Source organism: Phaethon aethereus (genome assembly GCF_964289735.1).
Source record: "Phaethon aethereus genome assembly, chromosome: 2".
NCBI lineage: Eukaryota > Metazoa > Chordata > Aves > Phaethontiformes > Phaethontidae > Phaethon > Phaethon aethereus.
This window is the reverse complement of record NC_138582.1, coordinates 161,752,395-161,773,983: the sequence shown is the minus strand read 5'-3', so window position 1 is coordinate 161,773,983 and position 21,589 is coordinate 161,752,395. Positions and strand designations below refer to the sequence as shown.

The following is a 21,589-nucleotide window of genomic DNA, read 5'->3' as shown; positions in this document are numbered from 1 at the left end:
ACTGTGATATAAATGTGTATTTTGTCCTGAAAAATAAATATAAAAAGAAAAAACATTTACAGTTTCTTTTATGCTTCCATAAATTCACTGTACTCAAGATACAAGCACTCAGTTTATTCTGTTACATAACTTTTCATTTAATAAAATTACACCTAGAGTGGCCTCTAGGGGCACATGCAAATCATTAAGACTTCTCAGACAAACATTCATCAGTTGGGCCCATGTCATTTACCACATACTTCTTCAGAAGCTAACAACCAGGATCAGCAGAGGATCATGTGTCCTTCTGACATCGGAGCGGGAACCTGTCAAATGTGTATTGGTCTGAAACGCACTTCATAGAAACCCTGCTCTCTGCAGGTTCACGTTTGTTTGGCTTCTTACATGAAGAGGGACTGAATCCCGCAGTTGCCTTTGCTACTGATAAATTTGGCACAAACTCACGACCTAACAGTTTGCTTCTGTGCTAGTGAAAATCAATCAATTAACTGCTAGGGACATCTAGACTAGTCCTTTATCTGTATGAGACTTACTTACAAAGTTTATCACAGCTTAAGTCCACTTGAAAAGAATTCTGTCATGCTTGGATAAAAGCTTGCTACCACTCTTATATAGAGCAGTGTGATATTACATCAGCAATGCAACGTGTTGAAACTATGAACGAACATTTGACCAGGTATTTCACAATGCCCTAAACCCCAACTGCATTTGTAAACAGTATTTACAAGAGGCCAGGCTTGCTTATAATGAAACTATGTAATCTCAGGAAATGCAGGGCTAATGTTCACTCTTGCCAAGCACTTGTTCCCTTACAAAAAGTCTGAAAAGCCTAAAATTTTAAAATTTAGACTCTTCTGAATCATCCAAATCCAAAGAAATCTCAACAAATATGTCATTTGTCAGTCAGCTTGGCAATAGTTAAACGGCATTGTGGTCTCCGTATGAACAGCTGTGAAGCATGTACGTGGATCCTTGCCATTTGTTTGTTGTGATATGCCCATGTGAGAATTCACAAGTTAGGGCTTAATCAAATTTCCACTGAAAGAAATGAAAGCTGGATTTGGCCACCTATATTTATTTAGCACCTTGTAGCTGCACAACGAAAAACTGCTTTTTGTTATTGCTGTCATCCATGTCACCTCTATATCTGGAAGCATGCAACCTTAGTACTGAAAACTGGAAAACAGTCTAAGAAATATAAAATAAAGGCACGTCAGGTGTAGTTGTACCATTTGGGTCTGCTGCTTTTATATCCTAGCCTTTTTCTCTTTCTATTCTTCATTGACTGTTGAGGCCCTGATCCTGTGCGGAGCCCACACACACCAGGAACTTTCTCAAGTGGATTCTCACAGCTGTGTTAAGCACCGGCGCCTGTACTTGGGCGTTCAGTGTCTGGTCTTCAGATTGGTCATGAAGTCTTTGCCATGGGATAATGTCTATCATACACTTCTCGTACAAAAAGGAAAAAAATTATACAGATACATAATGCATGTCATCATAGCGCACCGACGCTGAGGAAGGCAGCCCCACGCTGAGGCCAAGCCGAGGATCCTCAGTTCCAAGCCTCGTCCTCAGGGTGGCCTGGCTAGGCCGGAGAGGTACGACGGCTCCACGTCTGGCTCCAAACGCTCCTGTACACCCAAAGTTCGTATTTAAAATGGGAAAGGCGTTTTAGCTGCAACAACCGTAGCTGTGACAAGCCGGACACGGGTCAGGTCTGGGAGAAAGCCGTTTCTGGGAGAAACGGGCGGGGGGACAACCCGATTGTTAGGCCCGGGAAGGGCGGAGGCAGGCCCGCGCAGGGGTGAGGGCTCGGCGGGGCTGGCAGGCCGAGCGGCCTGGCGGCGAGGGAAGCCGGGGAGCGGCGGCCGCGACCCGCCACCTCTGCGCTGGGGCCGCCGCGGCCCGAGGCGCGGCCCCGCGGGTGGCCGAGGGACGGCGCGCGCGGGCGGCGCGGCCCCGGCGGCTGCGGGCGGCGCGCGCGCGGCCGCGCCCGGTCGTCGGGAGCGCGCCGAGGAGGCTGCGGGCGGCGGCCATCTTCTCTCCGTAGCCGGCTGCTCCCCCAGTGCAAGTGAAGCAGCCCCGCCAGCCCCCTCCTCCGCTCCCTCCCTCCTCCCTCCCACTACACTCAGGCGTCGCCGCCGGTCAGAAAGGGGGCAACGGGGAAAGCGAAGGCCTCGGGGCGGGGAACGCGGGCGGGGGGGAAGCCGGGCCACCGTGAGAGGAGCAGTCCCGCGGGGGCGGGCGGCGGGGGCGGCGCAGGGCTCGCCGGCGGCGGGCGGGAGGGCCGCGGGGTGCCAGCCCGGGGGACGGTCTGTGTCTCCTTGGAGGGGGGGGTGGGCTGTGCCGCCCCGGGGCCGGCGGCGGCCCCTCCGCTAGCCCCTGCCGAGCAGCCGGCGCCCCCTTCGCGGGGCCAGCTGGGGGGGCGGACTCCACTCTAGATGGGATAAGCTGTAAACATGTTCAGCTTTGAAGGGGACTTCAAAACAAGGCCCAAGGTGTCTCTCGGAGGAGCGAGTAGGAAGGTAAGAAACGGCGGTTGTGTGTCTCCGCGTTTGTGTCTGTGTCGGCTTCCCTCGCCCCCCGCCTGCCTTGCCTTCTGGTATTATCGTTGTTTTACCGTTGGGCCTTCAAAAATGGGAGAAACTATGACTAAGGTTGAATAGAGGGGGGGAAAAATCCTCCCCTTCTGATGATGTGTTTGTCTCTGATCTCCCTGGTTTTGTGTTGTTTGTTTGTTGGGTTTTTTTTTTTTTTAATCAGGCCACACACCCCCTCCCAGGCTCGTAGCGTAGTAAGAATTCTGGGAAGCGAGGAAATGTCTCCGCAGCTCGTCCCCCTTCAAGCAGCGCGGTTTGTTGTGGCTGGTAGCACCTCCTGGGCTGTTGGTCTGCAGGGCTCCCGGGATGAAGGAGGGAGGGATTCGGAGACCCCTTGTTGCTTCTCTCCGACGGGAAGGTCTTGCGTGGGCTCGCCTCGCTGGAGAGATGGGGGGGGGAGCAGCCTTACACCGCTTGCGATCGATGCAGATGGCTGGGGGAGGCTGATCCACGTGAGAGGGGGTTGCCGGGTCGCAGGTTTAGTTTTTCTCTGTCAAGTTTACGTTCAATCAATTTGTCCTGTGCAGGCTGAGTCGCAGTTAATTGTCTGCTGTACCAGACTATTGTGTCTCCTTGTATTTATTGATGGAAAAGAAGCGAAACGGTTTACTTAGGTCTTGCTGATCGGACAGGGTAGTCAAATGTTTAGTCGAGCACTGACGGGCATAGAACTACCGAAGAACAAGAGAAAGGATAAAGTGATTTTAGAAGCAGCCTGATTTGTAAGGGCCGCTTTAATTCCACTGCTAAAATACTGATTCTTCACCTTCTCATTGGACGGGATTATGTGGGAAGCTATTGAGTGTTTTCATTAGTAATTTTGAATCTCAACGGGGGCAAAAATAAGGTTTTGTGATTGTACACTGTAAGCAGGTTTGTTTCTCTGAAACTTTTAAGGGTTGGTAGTATGATTAGGAAACTGAACTAAAATACTGCACTATGTGATACTAAAATCACAGTGAAGTTTGCATTTTGATGTATTCCCTTACATAATTTATTAAACGATGAGTAACAGAACTGCATTTAAATTGTGCAGCTTTTCCTCTGAATCATCTTCTGTTTATCTTACAGCATTTCTGTTAATTAGACTACATACAATGGCATTACAGGAGTCTAAAATAGCATAAATATTCCCCAGTTAAGTAGGAATTGGCAGAACATGCCCTGGCCCTCAGCTCTACCCTTCAGGTACTGTGCAACTTTTGGCAGTGACTGGCTAATAGTGTTACTTGCAGAACATGTTTCTTTCTACAGAAGTAAACAACTGTCCTAATAGCTTCTTTTACACCTACTGATTTTTCCTGAAAACTCAGCAGAATTCTATGTTTTAATTATATGGGAGAAATTTATTAATGTTATACAGGTATAAATTTCCAAGGGGAAATACGAAAAGGTAAAGGAAGCGGAAACTGAAATGGGTGCATAACCTTCACTCTGTCCAGAGGTTGTAATTCATGGTCAGGTTGATACCGACTGTCCACAGATTTTGTTATTTTACATTGGTACACATTGGCACACTGTTTGTGCTACACCAGTGCAAATCAGTTAGCTGTGGCTTTGGATATCATGGTTATATGGATGTTGTAGAATGCCCTTGAAATAGCTGCTTATTTTCAGAAACTGTGTACAGTACTAATGAAAGGGTTCTGTTTAAGCAATACTAAGAATTACTTCTAAAAATGTGGTTTACTTTAGCTTTTATGTAAATGTACTACAGCAGAGACTGGTGTGGCAAGTGTTTACATGACTTCCACGAGCTTCTCGTTATGTCACAGGCTCCTTATGATCATGTTTCTCATACCTATAGGCTTCAGTTTTACAGAAAGCTGAATTGTAAAATACTTCCTTTTAGCTTTTTGTGTACGGGGGCAGGAGGGGGAAAGTTCTTTGACAAACCCCCTTGTCCTGCCAAACATGTATAATTTTAGAAAGATGCAGTGTACAGTTCCATCGCTGTACCTCTGCCATGCTGTTATTAGCTGGCTGGATGCTTAGCGCTGCCTGCTTTGATTCCTTTGGTGGAATATAGCACAACTCACAAATACTGGTAGAATCTGTACGCAGGCTGCTTAATGCTAAGAATAACTCTCTACCCAGTTTGGGGAAGTGTCCCAAATGTTGTTGCACCTGCATAGCTACATTAGCAAAACCCTCCTAGTATGAAAGCAGTGACTCCAGTTTGAGGAGCTAGTCAGTGCTAAAGATGCTAGCAGAGTCTTCCTGATGTGGATATGGCTACACCAAAATAAACCATCAGCAAACCTGATTATTAAAAGAGTTGTTTTGCTAAGATAACTGTAGCTGCAAACAGTACCCTTGTTGGTCATGGGTCACGTGCTGATACCCTGTCTGACATTGCCGCATACGTCTGTGATGTTTCCTTAGGCCTCATGAGGGGTCCTATCAGTGCAGGCACAAATATGGAAATGTAACTGGGGACTTGTGGCATTATGGCAGTTAGAAAGGTACTGTGCTTTCTCACCACTAACTTTCACGGCATTTTTGAATTAAAAAAGTAGAGCGCTTCAGGTTTGTTTTTACACTGTTTCATCTTACGTTCATGTGCGTTATGATGGTCTGAATTGTGTGGATGCTGTAGAGAGACCCTTCAATCCAACCAAACCTTTTGCCAAAAAAGTAGTCTTTGTTCTTGTTAAAATCCTGGGTGCAAAATTAATGTTCTCAAAACGACTATCCTTGTTGACCAATCCTTTAGAACATTGTAACATTTTAATATTGCATTGTACATAAGTGTAAAAATACAGGTAGTATTGTCAGTGTTTGGATTTTCCCTCTGTACCTACTTTCAGAAATCTGCTGATTCATTTGGACTATTTGTATTAGTTGTATATTTGTGTGAGGATATAGATACTGTGTTTTATTTACAATGTGGTAAGTTAATTTTTGTGGTTTTTTTTTTTGTGGGTGTTTATTGTCACCGTAAAAACATGATTGCCTGCTTTATGAGGCTCTTAAAACATTATTTTCAGATTTAATTTTGATTAAAAGTGGCAAAACTTTTTTTTTTCACTTCAGAAATCAAATAGCCTCTGGAAATGAAGTTCAATATGGGAACATCTTGAATTACTCATGGCCTTTTTCTGCAGGACAATAATGGTTGCCTAAAAGGCTGTGGCTGCAGAATTTCTGTGGTGTGTTAGGCTGGAAGAGAGGTGTGTCTGAAGAGTTGGGTTGGGGTGCAGTTCAGATTGAGCTAGCCCAATCTTAACTGTGCAGTGGACTGAAACAGATGGTTCTTGACCTGGGTGTTCCCACCCCGTCCTTTGTGTCTGGTGTAGTGAATATTTCTCTTCAGGCTGGAGTGTCACCAGGCCTTCTGGTGGTGGCTGGCAGGTTTCACTAATTTTATCATGAAGTTGGACTCTTGGTGGCATAGTGCAGAATCTGTTTAACCATGTCAGCTTGATTTGGTAAGGTCAGTCCTAGTGTTCCTGTACTAATTTTACCAGCATTAAGAAAAATACGAGGTACCAGTCCTTTAGTACATCCATGCAGGGGGATCCCCATGCCTGTGCGGAGATGTACAGGGCGCTCTGTACCTCCACATTATTCGCTTAGGTTGTGAAATGTATTAATGACATCTTGTAAGCCTTTAACAGGAAAAATGGTTAAAAGAATATTAAGTCAAATTTACAGTATCACTTGAGATATCTAAAACATGGTTTTATAAATCCAAAGACTGTTTAAAATAGAATATATTAAAATTATAATATAAGATGAGATGTTATTTAAAAAATCTTCCTTTTCAAGAATTTGTAATACAGGTGAGTTAGCAATGTCGTGAAAGTGAAACCAACTTCACTGAGTTTCTTTTTGCGTTTTGTTTTTGTGGAAGACATGGAAAATTACTAATGAACAAATAGTGATGACTCCATCTGTATTTTAAAAAGTCTCTTAAACTTCTTTAATTCTCTTAATACGGACGCTTTAAATAATCAGAGATCTTCAATTTATGACATTTGTTTATATTTTATTTCAGTAGCTACTGATATGCTTTCTTAAGTTAATAGCATAACATTATGTGTTAAATTCCTGTATACTTTTTGCCCCAGCTCTCAGCTGAAGTGTAGAAGTAGAACTCCAGAAGCACCTTGTTTGCTCTTTGTGGTCTATATTCAATGCATGGAGTAACTTCTTGTGGAATAAAAATTAATTATTTAAAAACAGTAGGCTGTGAGATTTCCAGTGTATGGCGAGAGCTGCACAATTTGGGATTGCTTATGGGGATAGATGTCTGTAGGATTTAAGCAATGATGGTACAGATTTAAAAAATAGTTTTGTTTCTTTCTTACTGATTGATTGAGGAAAGTTGTTAATAATTTCAGGAACGAAGAATTACTATTTTCTTTTATCTTACCTAAACCTACACCAGGCCGCAATGGAAATGAATCACAGAATCACAGAATCACAGAATCACTAGGTTGGAAAGGACCTTCAAGATCATCAAGTCCAACCATTAATCCAGCGCCACCATGTCCCCTAAACCCTGTCCTGAAGCGCCACATCCACACGTTTTTTGAACGCTTCCAGAGATGGCGACTCCACCACCTCCCTGGCCTGCCTGTTCCAATGCCTGACCACTCTCTCAGTGAAGAAATTTTTCCTAATATCCAATCTAAACCTCCCCTGGCGCAACTTGAGGCCATTTCCTCTCGTCCTATCACTAGTTACTTGGGAGAAGAGACCAACACCCTCGTCGCCACAACCCCCTTTCAGGTAGTTGTAGAGAGCGATAAGGTCTCCCCTCAGCCTCCTCTTCTCCAGACTAAACAACCCCAGTTCCCTCAGCCGCTCCTCATAAGACTTGTGCTCCAGACCCCTCACCAGCTTCGTTGCCCTTCTCTGGACACGCTCCAGCACCTCAACATCCTTCTTGTAGCGAGGGGCCCAAAACTGAACACAGGATTCAAGCTGCGGCCTCACCAGTGCCGAGTACAGGGGCACGATCACTTCCCTACTCCTGCTGGCCACACTATGTCTGATACAGGCCAGGACGCTGTTGGCCTTCTTGGCCACCTGGGCACACTGCCGGCTCATGTTCAGCCGGCTGTCAGCCAGCACCCCAAGGTCCCTTTCTGCTGGGCTGCTCTCTATCCACTCCTCCCCAAGCCTGTAGCGTTGCATGGGGTTGTTGTGGCCAAAGTGCAGGACCCGGCACTTGGCCTTATTTAACTTCATACAGCTGGCCTCTGCCCATTGATCCAGCCTGTCCAGATCCCTCTGCAGAGCCCTCCTACCCTCCAGCAGATCAACACTCCCACCCAACTTGGTGTCATCTGCAAACTTACTGAGGGAGCACTCGATTCCCTCATCCAGATCATCTATAAAGATATTGAACAAGACCGGCCCCAGAACCGAGCCCTGGGGAACACGGCTTGTGACCGGCCGCCAGCCGGATTTAACGCCGTTCACCACAACTCTCTGAGCTCGGCCATCCAGCCAGTTCCTCACCCAGTGAAGAATAAACCTGTGTAAGCCACGAGCCGCCAGTTTCTCCAGGAGAATGCTGTGGGAGACGCTGTCAAAGGCTTTACTAAAGTCCAGGTAGACAACATCCATAGCCTTTCCCTCATCCACTAGGCGGGTCACCTGGTCATAGAAGGAGATCAGGTTGGTCAAGCAGGACCTGCCTTTCATGAACCCATGCTGGCTGGGCCTGATCCCTTGGTTGTCCTGCACATGCCCTGTGAGCACTCTCAAGACCAACCGCTCCATAATCTTTCCCGGTACAGAGGTCAGGCTGACAGGCCTGTAGTTCCCAGGATCCTCCTTCCAGTCTTTCTTGTAGACGGGCGTCACATTGGCAAGCCTCCAGTCTTCTGGGACCTCCCCTGTTAACCAGGACTGCTGATAAATGATGGAGAGTGGCTTGGCAAGCTCCTTTGCCAGCTCTCTCAGTACTCTCGGGTGGATCCCATCAGGCCCCATAGACTTGTGGGTGTCCAGGTGGTTTAACATGTCCTTGACTGCTTCCTCCTGGATTATGAGGAGTACATTGTGCTCTCCATCCCCGTCTTCCAGCTCAGGGGGCTGAATACCCTGCGGATACCTGGACTGGCTATTAAAGACTGAGGCAAAGAAGGCATTAAGTACCTCAGCCTTGTCCTTGTCCTTGGAGACAATGTTCCCCGCCATATCCAGTAGAGGATGGAGAGTCTCCTTGCCTCTCTTTTTGTTGTTAATATATTTGTAAAAACATTTTTTATTATCCATTACGACTGTAGCCAGACTGAGCTCTAGCTGGGCTTTTGCCTTTCTAATTTTGTCCCTGCTTGACCTAACGAGATCCTTGTACTCTTCGTGAGTTGCCTGCCCCTTCTTCCAGAGATGATAAACTCTCCTCTTTTCCCCGAGTCCCAGCAAAATCTCCCTGTTCAGCCAGGCCGGTCGCCTTCCCCGCCAGCTCTTCTTATGGCACATGGGGACCGCCTGCTCCTGCGCCTTTAAGATTTCCTTCTTGAAGGCTGTCCAGCCTTCCTGGACCCCTTTGTCCTTCAGGACTGTCTCCCAAGGGACTCTCTCAACCAGTGACCTGAACAGGCCAAAGTCTGCCCTCCGGAAGTCCATGATAGCAGTTTTGCTGACCCCTGTCCTTACTTTGCTCACAACTGAGAATTCTATCATGTCGTGGTCGCTAAGCCCAAGACGGCCTCCGACCACCACATCTCTCACCAGTCCTTCTCTGTTTGTAAACAGCAGGTCCAGTAAGGCACCTCCCCTGGTGGGCTCACTCAAGAGCTGCGTCAGGAAGTTATCCTCCACACGCTCCAGGAACCTCCTAGACTGTTTCCTCTCTGCTGTGTTATACTTCCAGCAGATGTCCGGTAGGTTGAAGTCGCCCACAAGAACAACGGCCAGCGAATGCAAGACCTCTAGCAGCCGCTTATAGAATGTCTCATCTGTCTCTTCGTCCTGGTTGGGTGGTCTGTAACAGACTCCCAGCAGGATATCTGCCTCATTGGCCTTCCCCCTCATCCTTACCCACAGGCACTCTACTTGGTCTTCACAATCTTTTATTTCTATGCAATCAAAACACTCCCTAACATACAGAGCCACCCCACCACCTCTCCTTCCCTGCCTATCCCTTCAGAAGAGCTTATAGCCATCCGTTGCAGCACTCCAGTCATGAGAAGCATCCCACCATGTTTCTGTGATGGCAACTACGTCATAGCTGTCGTGCTGCACAATGGCTTCCAGCTCCTTCTGTTTGGTGCCCATGCTGCGTGCATTGGTGTAGATGCACCTGAGCTGGGCTATCGATTTCAACTCTGGCACGTTGAACCTACCCCTAGGTTCAACTCTAGTGAGCCCAGTTTTATGCCCTCCCCCCTCCAAATCTAGTTTAAAGCCCTCTCAATGCGGCCTGCGAGCTCATGAGCAAGAATCCTTTTGCCCCTTGGCGTCAGTTGCACTCCATCAGCTGTGAGGAGGCCCGGTGCCGTGTAAACCAGCCCGTGGTCAAAAACCCCAAAATTCTGATGACGGCACCAGCCCCTAAGCCACGTGTTGATCAGGTGTGCAAATTATGCTAGGTGTGAAATTATGCTAGGGATTTATAGTACAGGATTTCTAGATTACAATTACAAACTTACAGTTTATTTTTAAATGGTGGGAAGGAATTGCACTGCTTTGCTCCATGAGACCTTTGTCCCATAAGACACATGGTGTAGATCCTTATGCAAGTACACTGGGGGCTGAAAGGATGGAGAGCAGCCCTGCTGAGAAGGACTTGGGGGTACTGGTGGATGGAAAGCTGGACAGGAGCCGGCAATGTGCACTCGCAGCCCAGAAGACCAACCGTATCCTGGGCTGCACCAAAGCAGCGTGGCCAGCAGGTTGAGGGACGGGATTCTGTGCCTCTGCTCTGGTGAGACCCCACCTGGACTCCTGCGTCCAGCTCTGGAGCCCTCAGCACAGGAAAGACATGGACCTCTTGGAAAGGGTCCAGAGGAGGCCACAAAAATGATCAGAGGGATGGAACAGCTCTGCTGTGAGGACAGGCTGAGAGAGCTGGGGTTGTTCAGCCTGGAAAAGAGAAGGCTCCAGCCTTCCAGTACTTAGAGGGCTTCTAAGAAAGGTGTGGACAGACTTTTTATCAGGGCCTGTTGCAACAGGACAAGGGGTAATGGTTTTGCACTAAAAGAGGGTAGATTCAGACTAGATCTACGGAAGAAATTTTTGACAATGATGCTGGTGAAACCCTGGCACAGATTGCCCGGAGAGGTGGTAGATGCCCCATCCCTGGAAACATTCCAGGTCAGCTTGGATGGGGCTCTGAGCAACCTGATCTAGTTGGAGATGTCCCTGCTGATTGCAGGGTGGTTGGACTAGATGGCCTTAAAAGGTCCCTTCCAACCCAAACTGTTCTATGATTCTATACATACCTCATTCTGAATCAGAACTGTGTTTTGTCCAAAACATTGGAATGTCAAAGTCTAAGTCTTGAAATACTCTGAATTTCAGATCTCTGGTGTGGAAATACGATGAGACCATCATGTTGTAAAATAATGACTGTCAGTAGGAAACTATATAATTGGTGCATACTAGATTCTTGTGGATTTTTCCCCTCTCAGTGACACTTAAAATTCTCCTCGTTTGAAATGAAGCTGCAGAGGGTGGAGTTGTAGTTAGCTGACAGCAGTGATTATACTGTTATTTTGAGTTATGTTCTGTTTTCTCAAATTCAAAACAAAAATTTCTGCTTTTATATTTTTCTCCTGCTTGTTTCTGAGACAATGAAAAGCCAGTGAACTACAGTGATGTGTACAATATACATCCTAAAAGTCATAATAGAGACAAACTGAGAGTGAATTTAAAAGCAACTTGTTTGCATTTCATTTGGCCTCTAGAGCCTCCAGTCAAGTCCTGGTTCTACAGTGTGTGGCTTTTTAGCACTGTGATAAAAGTGGTTCCAGGTACTCCCTACATCTTACAGTAAAATTTGAACTAAAAAGCTGAGATGTTTTCTAGCAAGCACCGTGACATTGATTTCAGTGAGGCCAGGCTTTTGCTGGCCAAATGCTTTAAAATACCTTCTTCTAGAAGATGGTCTTCTCTACATATAAACTTAATCGTGGTATGAATAATCAGAGATATGAAGAGTCACAAACTGTTTTAAAGCAGAATTTTTCAAGCTGCTGAACATGGTTTACTCAGGCTGCATGTCCAATGGAATTTAAATTATTGAGGTTTAGTTCAAGACATTGTGAAGTCTTCGAAAGTGCTAATTTCTTTTAATAGAGATCTTTTTCTTCCCTCCTCCCCCCCCCCCCCCATTTGAAGTGGTGTTTACCTTGTCTAAAATAAATGTTAGGAACTAGAAACATCATTGAGAACCACATTGGAGGGGGACATCTCCCAGTGTCCACCTGTGTTCTCTACAAATAAGTGCTACAAAATCTTCCTTTTATTTGTTGGACTTACTAAGTAGTGGTGTTGAGAGGAATTTTATTCTATAAATTGCTTAGGTCACTTCATTTGCTTTGGGAGTTGTTATTGATTTTTATGTGGCTCAAGCTGAATTCAGCTGAAAAGTCATGTTCCTCATTTTAAGGAACGAAAAAAGATGCAAATTCCTGGCTTTTGTAGATGAAAACCATATAAGGTTTTATAATTGTCCCCAAAAGTTAAAAGATCAAGTGCTTATTTGTTTTTCCATGAAAATATCCTAAAAGTCATGCCCTGTACTTTGCATGATCTATTGTAATGTTATATAGAATAGCATTCTCAACTGAAGAAAGAAAATAAATCCCTGTTTACAAATAAATCTTGAACATTTATTAATAATATTTAATTTTTTGCATCAGTGTATTTTTTCAATATACTCTCTATTTAGACAGTACCTGAAAATAATTACTTGGTTTCACCTTTGCATCTGGCATATTTAGGTTTTAAGTTTACTTGTGTGGAGCTTTGATAGCTTGATTAACATGACTGTCCAGGAGTGTTCAATTTCACATTTTAAGAGTCAACGAATACTAGAAGTATTTGGCAGGAATTAATTATGTATACTTTTTTTTCTGAACCTGAATTTTGAGCCAAGAGGGCTGAAAGTTTATTATCACTCAATGCAAAGTGTTAAAATGCAGGACAAAAAGAAACAATGTGTGTGTTTATGTTATTCGGTCTTTGTCTAGGACATGTAATGGCTAGGAGTTGTGTAAACATAGTTTTGCAAGAAAATAGTGTATTACAGCAAAATGAGAAGGAGAAAGCAGTTTTAATTCACTTCTTTTTTCCATGTATTTATGTATTTAACTGGAGATTTTGGTGCACTGACTGGCATTGATACACTTGGATGCGGCTGTTCTCATCAATTGTCTGTTACAGCCGTTTTGCGACTTTGAACTTTGCTGTGATGAATAACACAGTACATACCAGTTTTATCCTGATGCATAAATTAACATTTCAAATATTACTTAACGTTTCTTTGATGATAGTCACAAGCTTTCCTTTCTGTATACTGTCCTCCATCTGCTTCCTTGTTTTCACCTCTTCCCCCTTCTGTCTTACTCTTTTGAGTCATCATCTGTGTCACATTGCATTTTGCCGTCACATACTGTTTCTTTGCTTTCTTGTTTCTTTGTGTCATGCCCCACGTATTTGGCAAAGAAAACTTCTCAAACTGGACTTTTGGTGGTTCTGCAGCTTGCGTGCTAGAGCATGAGGCTGGTTGTCTTTACCAATATCTTCTGTTGGAGGAAGGAGCGGACGGGAAGGGCACCGCCAGTAATGCACTAAACGTTGCGTGAAATTGTGTATTCCCTGTGCTGCGTGGGAGGTCAAGCTCCTGAAGAAAGAAGAGTACATCATAGAAAGTGTTGGGAGTTTGATTCGGGAAATGGCTTTTTGCTCTTTTTGAGTTAGGGTTGAAGGAATCAAGACAAGCTAATGCTTCATTCTCCCTAAAATGTCTGCCTGCCTTGATAGGTAGACTTGACACCTGATGTCTGCCTGTCTGGCAGGTGAGGGAGGAAGATAGCGTGACCCTCACAGAAGCGAGGCGAGGAAGATGGGGAGTAGGAACGGGCTAGGTGTGGCCTTTGGAAGTTACTGTCAGATGACCTCGGACTGTGAGTAGCTCTGGCTGTAGGTAGGCAGGAAGGGGTGGTGGAACAGCGGCTGCTGCTGTCAGCAGTCACGTGACCATATGGATGGGAGTCGTCAAATGTACATCACTTACCGTAATGCCATTGTCATTGCCACAGCCACACAGCAAGCTCTTTTTCACTGTTCTCTTTATTAAGAGGCAAAGCAGGGAGGATTTCAGAGATGACTGTGCAGTTATCTGTCTTTAAGAAATAATTCTGTTAGAATGACCTTTGTAGGTGAAGATTATTTCACAGGTATTTTCATGTCTTTCCCACAGCAGGTTTATTTTCTATTGCATTTTTACTGTTACTTTTTAATTTATGGAGAGACAGTGCATTCCAGTTGGGTTGAATAACTCTGAAGGAGAAACATTTTTCTTCCATTTAACTTAAAAATATTCTTTACTCATAGCTATGATTCCATTCCTTTAAGCTTCTGATCTATGTGTGTCTTGTGAACAAGAACAACGGTATTATTTGACCTGTAATAATTTTTAAAGGTGGGATGTACTTACCTGAATATTTTATTCTTTGCCTTGAGACAGCTCCTCTACTGTATGTAATTTATACTTTAACAAGTTGGTGTTTTTTATTTACAAATACTGAAAGCAAGTATTTGACATTGACTAAAACCATGAAATTTTGTTATTTTTCAAAAAGTGCTCACTTCAGAGAGACCTGATTCCTGATCAAGGCAAAGCTGGTGATACACTAAGTGAGGATACACTGCCCTTTTATATTTTCCCCCTCTCCAAATACTTAAAATTATTTGTTTCTGATAAACCTTCTGGCCACTTATTTTCCTTTATGTACTAATCCCATGCAGTTACTATGTTTGGTTTTTTTTTTTTTTTGTACCATTCTCTTCTCCACTCACATGTTCAATTTGTCTTCCCTTTTCTGTATGTTCTTTTGCTTTTTCTTTCAATCGGCTGTGAAGTGTAAGGACAAACTTAGCCACATTGGTTCTAATCAGAAATGCTGTCTACATGGTGCTGCCTGCAGAATGAAACTCTCCAAGCACATTGAAGAGATACCACTCTGATCACTTCTGAATAGGAACATTTTACTAACTTCTCTACTGAATTGGATATCAGCTGTTAAAAAGAAGTAATCTATTAAAAAAGTCCTGAAACTTTAAGCCATCTGTCAGTTATTTCTTAATTTAGTACATTATTTTGGCTTTTTTGTATGTGTAAGGTCAGAATCTCTTGCCTCATGTTACCAAGCAGACCTGGAGCCTTTCCTATTGCTTGAGTGGAGATACATTGTCTTATGTATAGATTTTGTTATGATTTGTTTATACTGTGTTTAACACATGTGAAAAAACCTGTCTTTAGAGGGCAATAGCTGTAGTTAGTGGTGTCTTTGGCCATAAATCCTGTCTTTAGAGGAAAAGATGGTTAACCTTCTTGTGGGATTTTTTTCTTTATGCTTGCTCCAGTAAATGATCTGAAATACAAACCCAATTTTAAACTCCTTTTTTGCATCTGTGTTTTTTTGCTTTTCATTCTCTCTTGGTGGTCTGTGTTAAAGTATTTTCTACCCTAATGAAACAAAGAGAATCATGACCTTGCTTCCCCTGTACTGTCAAAAAAGAAATGCAGGAGTTTTGCCCTCAGTTTTTGTATCTGCATATAGACACTGGAAATATTCAGTTGCAGTTGTTTAGATGTGGTTAAATATTTTATAAACATTTGTTTGCCAACTTCAAATTTATTTTCATGTATTTAGATATATTTTCAGCTTGAGTGTGTTTTATTTCTTAACTTCTGTAGACTAATACAGGCATAGGGAGAAAAAGGAAGTTACTATATGTGTACTAGAAGCAAAAAAAGATAATCATTTCCGTAAATTTATTAAACGTAGTTTCAGACTGGATTCGGAATGATTCCAGGGTACTTCCAACTCTCATTGTCTGCAGTGGGAGCTGAATGCTCTGCATCAAAAAGGAATTATTTTGTATATTTCCTTGGAAATGGCACAGAACCATCCAGTAAGATTCTTGCAAATCAAGCTTTGTTTCTGTTTTGTAATCTACATGTATTGATATGTGGTTTGAAAGCTAATGCATAGGTTTTCTGTTGTAATGATATTGTCCTTCAGAGGCCGCATGAATACTTCATATTCTTTTCTTTTTCTCTATTGGAGAGATCACTGTCCTGAAAGTTTCAGTTACTAGCCTTAATTTCGGTTGAAGAGTTCAAAATTTTAAAAGAAAAAATTCCTATCATTCATGTATAGAAGTCTGTTTTGACATCTTTTCCAGACAAGTTTTGATGAGACAGATAAGTAAATTAAAGAACTTGACGCTTTTTGCAAGTTAGACAAAAGCAGGAGGCTTTGGAACAGTATGCGACTACTTTGAACGTGCCACAGCTTGCTGTACGCACCTGGGCCAGTGGCTTGCGTACACTCCAAGCAAGGAAAACGCTCCATAAACATTTGATACTACCTGATAGGATTGGGACCCTATTATGTTTCAGCTCCTCCCTATGTAAATGGATGACGTTTGCCTAGATTATTTGGATGCTGAGAACACAAACCTGGATGGGGATCAGTATAGTTGGCTGCTGTTTGCCTGTCCCTTTCTTTTTACGTAGCTTCCCTCCATCCCTGCTTTTGAGAGGGCAACATTGCATGTATTTGTAAGGACGAAAAATGATTAACACTTTTTTCCCAGTGTTTTACATATTACATGTTATGAACAGTCCCCCAAAATGAGGTCTAGATTAAATATCATGAACAGGTTGGAATCATGTGTTTGAATGAAAATGCAATCTTACCTTTACAGGAAGAAAAGGCTTCTCTCCTGCATCGTACTCAGGAAGAAAGGAGAAAACGAGAGGTAAAGTAGACTGTAAGCATTTGCATGCACACGGGATTTTTCTTTGATGTAGTAACATTTACAGTCCAAAGTACTTTTTTCTGCTGCTGTCGTACATAGTTCAGGAATGTTTTCAGTTTGCAAGTTCTACATAGCATTCCAGTATACTAGAATTGACACACTGACTGCTTTTAAGATGCTTCCCAGAAATGATTTGCTTTTTAGAAGAAGGTAGTTAAGCATGAACTGGGTGCAAAGGGAATTTTTCCTTTTATTTTGGTGTTCATTGGATCTAGTCTTCTTTGAAAAAATACAGGTATTTGGACAGTAAGTTGCATTTTTTTGTCTTGTCAGTAAATCTGTTACTATGGGTTGGGTCTCGGCAAATTGTCTTCTGCAGTTCACTTCCCCAATGTGTGCCTCGGAGGTAGAATCAGAACAATGATATTTGAATGCATCCTAGAGTGCTTTCAAATCACCTGATAATTGAGGAGCAATGAGAAGTAGTTGTGAGGCTGATTTGTGAGGCTTTAGGAAATCTTAACCCTGGTTTGTGGTGGAAGTTTACTGCCATGGATAATTCAGTCTGCAGTAACGCAAAGGAAGAATAGGCATTGAAAGAAAAAATACCAGCTTTAAAACATTAATGTATGTGGCAATATGAAAACAAAATTTAGTAATAAGGAATTAAAGCGAGTATGTTCATTTTGTCATTTTTTTTCCCCCTCTGATATGAGCTGGAACAATTTTGGTCTTAAAAATAATTAAAAAAGGGTAACTCTTCTAGTTTTAATGCTAAATCAAGAAAACAGAGCTGTTTGTTTCTTAAAAATGGGTTTCACCCTTGCTAGATTAAATACAGGTTCTGCAGTGGCTCCTCCGCTTCTGAGAACAGTAGGTGCTTTTTTTCTTTCCAACCTGAATGTATAATTATGGACCAAGTTTAAGTGTGAAATTACTCGGATTTCACCAGTTAGTTCAAAATGTTGTGTTATGAGTCAAATGTATGATCAGTGAGTCCTTACCAACATATGCAAAAGACTTTTTTTGTGCTTCGTAAACTTTTTGCTATGTATCGAAATAACCCATTCAGTTGCTTAATTCTGTCTGCTGCAAAGCTGATGCAGTCATATACTCATATCTGTATATGTACACAGATACACACAACGATTTTGTGTGATTCTCACAAAATGAATGACTCCTCTGAGAATAAAATCAGTTCTGGCTCTTAAAAAAAAATGCTTGTAGCAGAATCTTAGCAGTGACCTCAGACTTAAAACTTTTGCAGTTACGGGTTACTAACTGACAACTACATATTCTAGGATAAAACCTGTATCTAGAGAAAAGGAGAACATATCTACTTCTCAGTTGAGCATTACATTATGATTATGAAGAGACAGTGCCTTGCTATAATTGAAATTCTTTCCTGCTTGCCCCCATGCTTTGCACTTTTACTGTTAGATACTTTGGAGAGAAAAATATCCATTGGCCTGTCAAAATTTTGATTCTGGTCCATGCTGTAGAGGTAATCAGAGTCTTTCAAGTACATACTTATTCAGAGAAATTGCTTTCGGAACTGGGGTTTCTAATAAAAATTAGGCATTGGGTAGCAAATTCATCTAGAGTTTCTTTGGTCAGTTCAGGTTAAGTTCTTAAGTTGGATGTGTCTTTATGGCACAATATATAAGAAATCAAGTTTTTGCAAGTTTAAAAATTTCATTAAAATACATTTGGGAAAGTTCACATAAACTTTCAAAACATTTTGGTGTTGTGTTTTGTTTTGCTCAGTGGCCCTCAGAATTCTAGACTCAACATAGTTCAAGGATTGATTAGGTTAAAATTTCTCTTCTCAAAGCAAGCTTCCCCGACTTTCTCTCGATATTCCTACTTGCCCTTCCTCAACCACTGCTTTGTAGCTCCAGGTTCATGAGCAACTATTTTATTTACTTACCTCTTTCATCCCCTAAGAAACTATAAGGGCGTTATTAGAAACCTCATTAGAGTAGCCACTTCCCTTAGATACTTACTGCGATGGGGTATGCTGGGGGTGTTGTCAGGGGACTCGCTGAGTGCTTTTTCCATAGTACCTGAAGCAAGCTGGCTTTCAGTTCCCCAGGAAGGAAGCCATTTAAGGGGATGATTTTAACTACTCTTTCTAGCTACTGAGGAAGACATCGTCAAATGACTCACTTTATATGTCTGGTTTGAAGGAGGGAGCAAGAATTTTTGTTAATTTCTGTATTGTTCTCCTGGACTTAAAGCATTAAGCTTAATTTTTTCTTTTGACAGCAGTATTGTCTCCAAATAACTGATTTTTTTGTTTGTTTGTTTGTTTTCCCCACATCTAAACTCTACCAGCCTCATAATACTGATATATTATTTGAGTGGAAACAAATAAGCTGGTCTTCCGTGTTAGCTGATCAGAAAGAGAAATGGTGTCATTAAATTTGACTAATTCTTCAACAGTTCGTATTTTTTCATATTTTTCAAATTCATATTATTTGTCTGATAAAATGCAAATATGTTTATTTTGATTTCTGTAGTATTACATACTGAGTATTAAAAATTCTTTTGCAATATCTTAATGTTACATTTACACTTAAAAACATAAAAAGCTTTCTCCCTGATTTATCTGTATTGCATGCAAACCTTCAAACACTTTATTTTACTGATGATTACTGCCTAAATTTAATTTAAAAATTGCTTCTGAATGCAAATATATTTGATAAAATTGTAGAAATTAGAGTCAGTTCCACAATGTTGATATAGATTTTCTTGTTTGTTTTACAGGAAGAAAGGCGGAGGCTGAAAAATGCAATAATAATCCAGTCATTTGTAAGAGGCTACAGAGACAGAAAACATCAAGTAAATACTCATTTATTTAGAAAGATGTAAAAGTTTTGCTGAAAATGATACTTCCTAGTAATAAATAATTCCACCGAAAAACATTCACCTCTTTGAGTATCGTGTGTGCCCACAAAGTGCAAGTTCTTTTTCCCTCTTGACATTTTCGTTTGGACCTCAGTATTTTACTAGATGGACATTTATTCTGCAAAGCATGTATGTGACAGTGGACTTCAGTGGGATTACACAATGTTTTTTTGAGCTGACAAAGCATATGAGAACAGTTAGGTATCAGCAGCTTTCACACACCAGCGGAGCTTTTTTTTGCAGTATCACTCAGGTAGTAGTTTGAGTCAAAAAGATATTCTTTCTAAGCTGCTGTTGACTAGAGTATTCTAGGAGAGAGTTGTATCTGTTTAAATTCGCTAATTTTTATTGAGTAAACTAGATGAAAATGTTTGATATTCTTTATTTGAAAAGCAAAAAATTTGTTGCAGTGTGTACTCTTTGAATTACAGAATGCGATTATGGCTTTAACTATGATATTATATGTATGATTTGATCCTTTAACAAATATGTTGTATTCATTTTACTACTTTGCTACCACTTTAGATGGGAAACTGAAATTAGGTTTCTAAAATTTTGCATCTCTGTTTTAACTTGTAACCATTATTGATGTATTGATGCCTGTCTTATTTTTTATTTTTAAGTACTCTCTCCAAAGAAGTGAATTTGATCGCTGTGCTAATTTGGCCCAGTCTGGAGGAACCTTTTCCACTGCTAATGGAGCTAATTTAACCCTTTTAGTTCGTCAGTTACTCTTTTTCTATAGACAGAATGAGGATTCTAAGCGTTTGGTGAGTACTGTTACATACTTTGATCTGTAGTACTTAACATTTCACGCAATTTTAAAGTACTCTTTCACTTGGAAGATTTTGAAGGGACACAGAAAAGGCTTTGACCGCTTTAGTAAATTCATTTCAGAATTCTGGCAATTGCTGGCCTGCACTCTCCTGTACTCCACTGTGTTTTTGTTTAGGCAGAATAACTTAAAATTAGATTTTATATGTGCACGCACACACAGACAAATCTGTGAAGTGAAGCCTTGGAAAATCCTGTGTGTATTATTCACAGTAATTTATTAAAAATAATACGCTTACTATTAGAATTGAATTTCTAAACAATATTTTCCACTTAGTTTTCTGGTCATTCCTAAGGTGTTTGGTGTGTGTGTGTCCCCGCCCCCCCCCGGGGTCAATGGCACTGGCATATCAATTGCAAAGTCACTGCAAACCTCCCAAATGTACAAGTAAGCATGATTCATAATGGGTATTAGTAATGGACATTAAAGAAGTATGGCTATTGAAAAACAAAAAATTAACATATAAATTTTTTGCAAGAATAAAGTTATTTGTAAGTGTAATTCCGTCTTAACTTGAAAGTTTAGTACTAACAGTCGTGTAGTTTATTGTATAGCAATTTTTTTTTTCTCAGCTGGACAGGATTGTCATTATGTTTTGTCCAAACATTTGTTGTCCAAAGGTATCCACACCAGGATTGTAATATTACTGTCTGTGTTGCAATAAATGATACAACTTGTTGTTATAAACATAAAACTTGTGCATATCTTTTCCTAGGTATGGATGTGTCAAAACTTAATTAAACAGAGTTCTCAGTTTGTTAAGCAATTGGATGGTCCAGACAGACTTACTTGCTTATTCCAAATAAAACGACTGTTGGGGCTGTGTTGCAGGTAAATTACTTTTTCTATATGCTGCCATCTAAAAAGTGGTCAGAAATTATGTTGTGCACTTGTTTTTTTTCTTTTTGCAGCAGGTGAAGTATTAAATGTAAATTTATTTTATAGAGAGGACTGTTTATGTTAAATATATATGTAGGCCATGGTGTGGGATACTTGTCCCTGTGTAAGAAGGAGCTTCTTAAGCTCCATTGACTTCCAAGTTCAACATGTGCTTAAGGGATGCCCTGCATAGGGATAGGCTTAAGTATGTTCTTAACTGTGCATATAGCAATATTGTTAGCAATATTTGTGGAAACCAGAATGTTTCCTTGTGAACTGATAGTGATTAGAAAGTATTATCCGAGTTAGACTAGTGTTCCAAGGATATGCTTTAGATATATTTTGTTTTAAAACTACTATTATTTAAGATGCCTTTCCTCACACTTTACTTTGAATTTAAGGCATG

At 41.7% G+C, this 21,589-nt stretch overlaps 1 protein-coding gene across 1 annotated transcript in view; it reads left to right on the top strand.

Moving 5' to 3' along the window:
- Positions 1–2,353: 2,353 nt before the first annotated feature.
- Positions 2,354–21,589, top strand: part of UBE3C (ubiquitin protein ligase E3C) — an 84,265-nt gene continuing 65,029 nt past the window's right edge. The window contains exons 1-5 of the mRNA XM_082014791.1: positions 2,354–2,525; positions 16,506–16,559; positions 19,329–19,403; positions 20,093–20,239; positions 21,020–21,135. Of these exons, the coding sequence (XP_081870917.1) occupies positions 2,460–2,525; positions 16,506–16,559; positions 19,329–19,403; positions 20,093–20,239; positions 21,020–21,135 (458 nt within the window). The 5' untranslated portion in view covers positions 2,354–2,459. The remainder of the gene's footprint in view (positions 2,526–16,505; positions 16,560–19,328; positions 19,404–20,092; positions 20,240–21,019; positions 21,136–21,589) is intronic.